Source organism: Contarinia nasturtii, unplaced genomic scaffold (assembly GCF_009176525.2).
Source record: "Contarinia nasturtii isolate CC-2019 unplaced genomic scaffold, AAFC_CNas_1.1 Cnas_scaffold_3751, whole genome shotgun sequence".
Lineage (NCBI taxonomy): Eukaryota > Metazoa > Arthropoda > Insecta > Diptera > Cecidomyiidae > Contarinia > Contarinia nasturtii.
In genome coordinates, this window is record NW_022201048.1 from 987 (window position 1) to 3,476 (window position 2,490).

General features: G+C 37.4%; 1 protein-coding gene across 1 annotated transcript; it reads right to left on the minus strand.

Annotated features, from left to right (window-relative positions):
- Positions 1–537: 537 nt before the first annotated feature.
- Positions 538–2,420, minus strand: LOC116350148 (serine protease inhibitor dipetalogastin-like). Its single transcript, XM_031781883.1, has one exon. It carries the CDS (start codon positions 2,298–2,300, stop codon positions 726–728), a length of 1,575 nt encoding a protein of 524 aa, XP_031637743.1. The 5' UTR covers positions 2,301–2,420; the 3' UTR covers positions 538–725.
- Positions 2,421–2,490: the final 70 nt, after the last annotated feature.

Genomic DNA, 2,490 nt, shown 5'->3' on the forward strand with positions numbered 1-2,490 from the left:
GCCTAGAATGAAAAAAATTTAGGAAATTATGACAAGCATTTTCAATTTGTTTTAATATTATTTATTAATTCTGAAAATTAATGCAAAAGGAAAAAAAGAAGTTTTTTTCATTCCAACATTTTTTTTAGTTTATTTTATTATATATATTTGTTTTAGTAATATCAACATTGAAGTATATTGGATAAACATAACTATTTCAGCATTTTAGATTTGCCGCGAGCAAAGCACAGCAATGACCATTGTGGGTTCTTTTTCTTTGAGCAAAGGATTGAACGCTGTTCCAAAGTTAAATTCCAAGTCGAATATATTCGAAGGCTCACTGAATTTGTTATTTATTAACATTGCAGATGACATCACTGACCTATTGAACACTTCCTTTTAATAAAATATTCCCGGTTTTATCGTAGATAAAAAGTGTACCGCAATTTTTATGAATACAACTTCAAAAATATTCCAAATGCTGTCATTTTTCCAACTTTATTAATTAAATTGACTCGTATTTTGGACTAAAACAGAGAATAATGAAAGGAGAAAACATTTCTTTAGGTAATGGAATTTGTTCGTTTTATTTGCACATTTCCTTCCAGCGGTCAAAGTACAATCAATAAATAATTTAAATAGAAGTTACTTAATCTTAGACATTTAAGCTATAAGTCTTGGCATTAGATCAATATCAATTATTATCAGAAACTTAAATTATGCTATGCTCAATTATCATTCGATGACTAACATCTGCCTTGATGTTTCACTTTCAAGCTTTTATTGCTCCTGCTAGCACAATTGAATGTGCATTCGTTGGTATAAGTTTTTCCATCATTTCCGCAGAGTGGTGCAAAAATTCGAGTGCAGAGACAATCTTCAGCTGCATAAGGGACTGGCACAACTTTCTCATCTTTCTTGCATTCTCCTTTGTGTTTCAGGCTCAATCCTTTGATGTTTTTAATGGCGCAATTCAATGTACATTCGTTGCTGTATGTATTTCCATCACTTCCACAGACTGGTGCAAAGTTCCGGGTGCAGATACAATCCTCAACTGCGTATGGGACTGGTACAACTTTCTCATCTTCTTTGCATTCGCCCTTGTGTTTCAAGCTCAAACCCTTCGTGTTTTTAATGGCGCAATTCAATGTACATTCATTGGTGTATGTATTTCCATCGCTTCCACAGACTGGTGCAAAGTTTCGGGTGCAGATACAATCCTCAACTGCGTATGGGACTGGCACAACTTTCTCGTCTTCTTTGCATTCGCCTTTGTGTTTCAAGCTCAAACCCTTCGTGTCTTTAATGGCGCAATTCAATGTACATTCATTGGTGTATGTATTTCCATCGCTTCCACAGACTGGTGCAAAGTTCCGGGTGCAAATACAATCCTCAACTGCGTATGGGACTGGTACAACTTTCTCGTCTTCTTTGCATTCGCCTTTGTGTTTCATGCTCAATCCTCTGATGTTTTTAATGGCGCAATTCAATGTACATTCGTTGGTGTATGTATTTCCATCGCTTCCACAGACTGGTGCAAAGTTCCGGGTGCAAATACAATCCTCAACTGCGTATGGGACTGGTACAACTTTCTCATCTTCTTTGCATTCGCCCTCGTGTTTCAAGCTCAAACCCTTCGTGTTTTTAATGGCGCAATTCAATCTGCACTCGTTAGTATATGTATTACCATCACTGCCGCAGACTGGTGCAAAGTTTCGGGTGCAAATACAATCCTCAACTGCGTATGGAACTGGTACAACCTTTTCGTCTTCGTTGCATTCGCCTTTATGTTTCAAGCTCAAACCCTTCGTGTTTTTAATGGCGCAATTCAATGTACATTCATTGGTATATGTATTGCCGTCGCTTCCACAGACTGGTGCAAAGTTTCGAGTGCAGATACAATCATCAGCTGCGTATGGAACTGGCACAACTTTCTCGTCATCTTGGCATTCACCTTTGTGTTTCATTTCTAAGCTTCTGAGGTTCTTTCCCACGCAGTTCAAAGAACATTCGTTGACATATGTATTGCCGTCACTACCGCAGACTGGTTCAAAAATAAGAGTGCAGGCGCAATCTTCCGATGCGTATGGAACTGGAACGATTTGATCGTCGCTGCATTCACCATTGTATTTGATGACCAAATTGTGATTTCGTTTCTTTTCACATTCAAACAGACAGTTGTTGGAGTAAGTTACGTTGTCCGATCCACAAACAGGGAGATATTGACGAGTACAGCGGCAGTCAGTAGATGCGGGTGCAGAGTAAATTGATTGCACTAAGGCAACGACTCCAATGATAACGAATAGTTTGTTTACTCCCATTTTCCCAAATTTATTTGATTCTTCTTTTCTTCTAGTTTATATCACGTTGAACACTTTTCGTATAAATCTTTTGTTTTTGCTTCAATTGAACTGTTCGATTTGATTTCTTAGTCTGAACTAATAATTATCCTTGCTACCGGCATGTATTTATATGAAATTTTCAAGTGCGTGCAAACGAATAACATTTCTT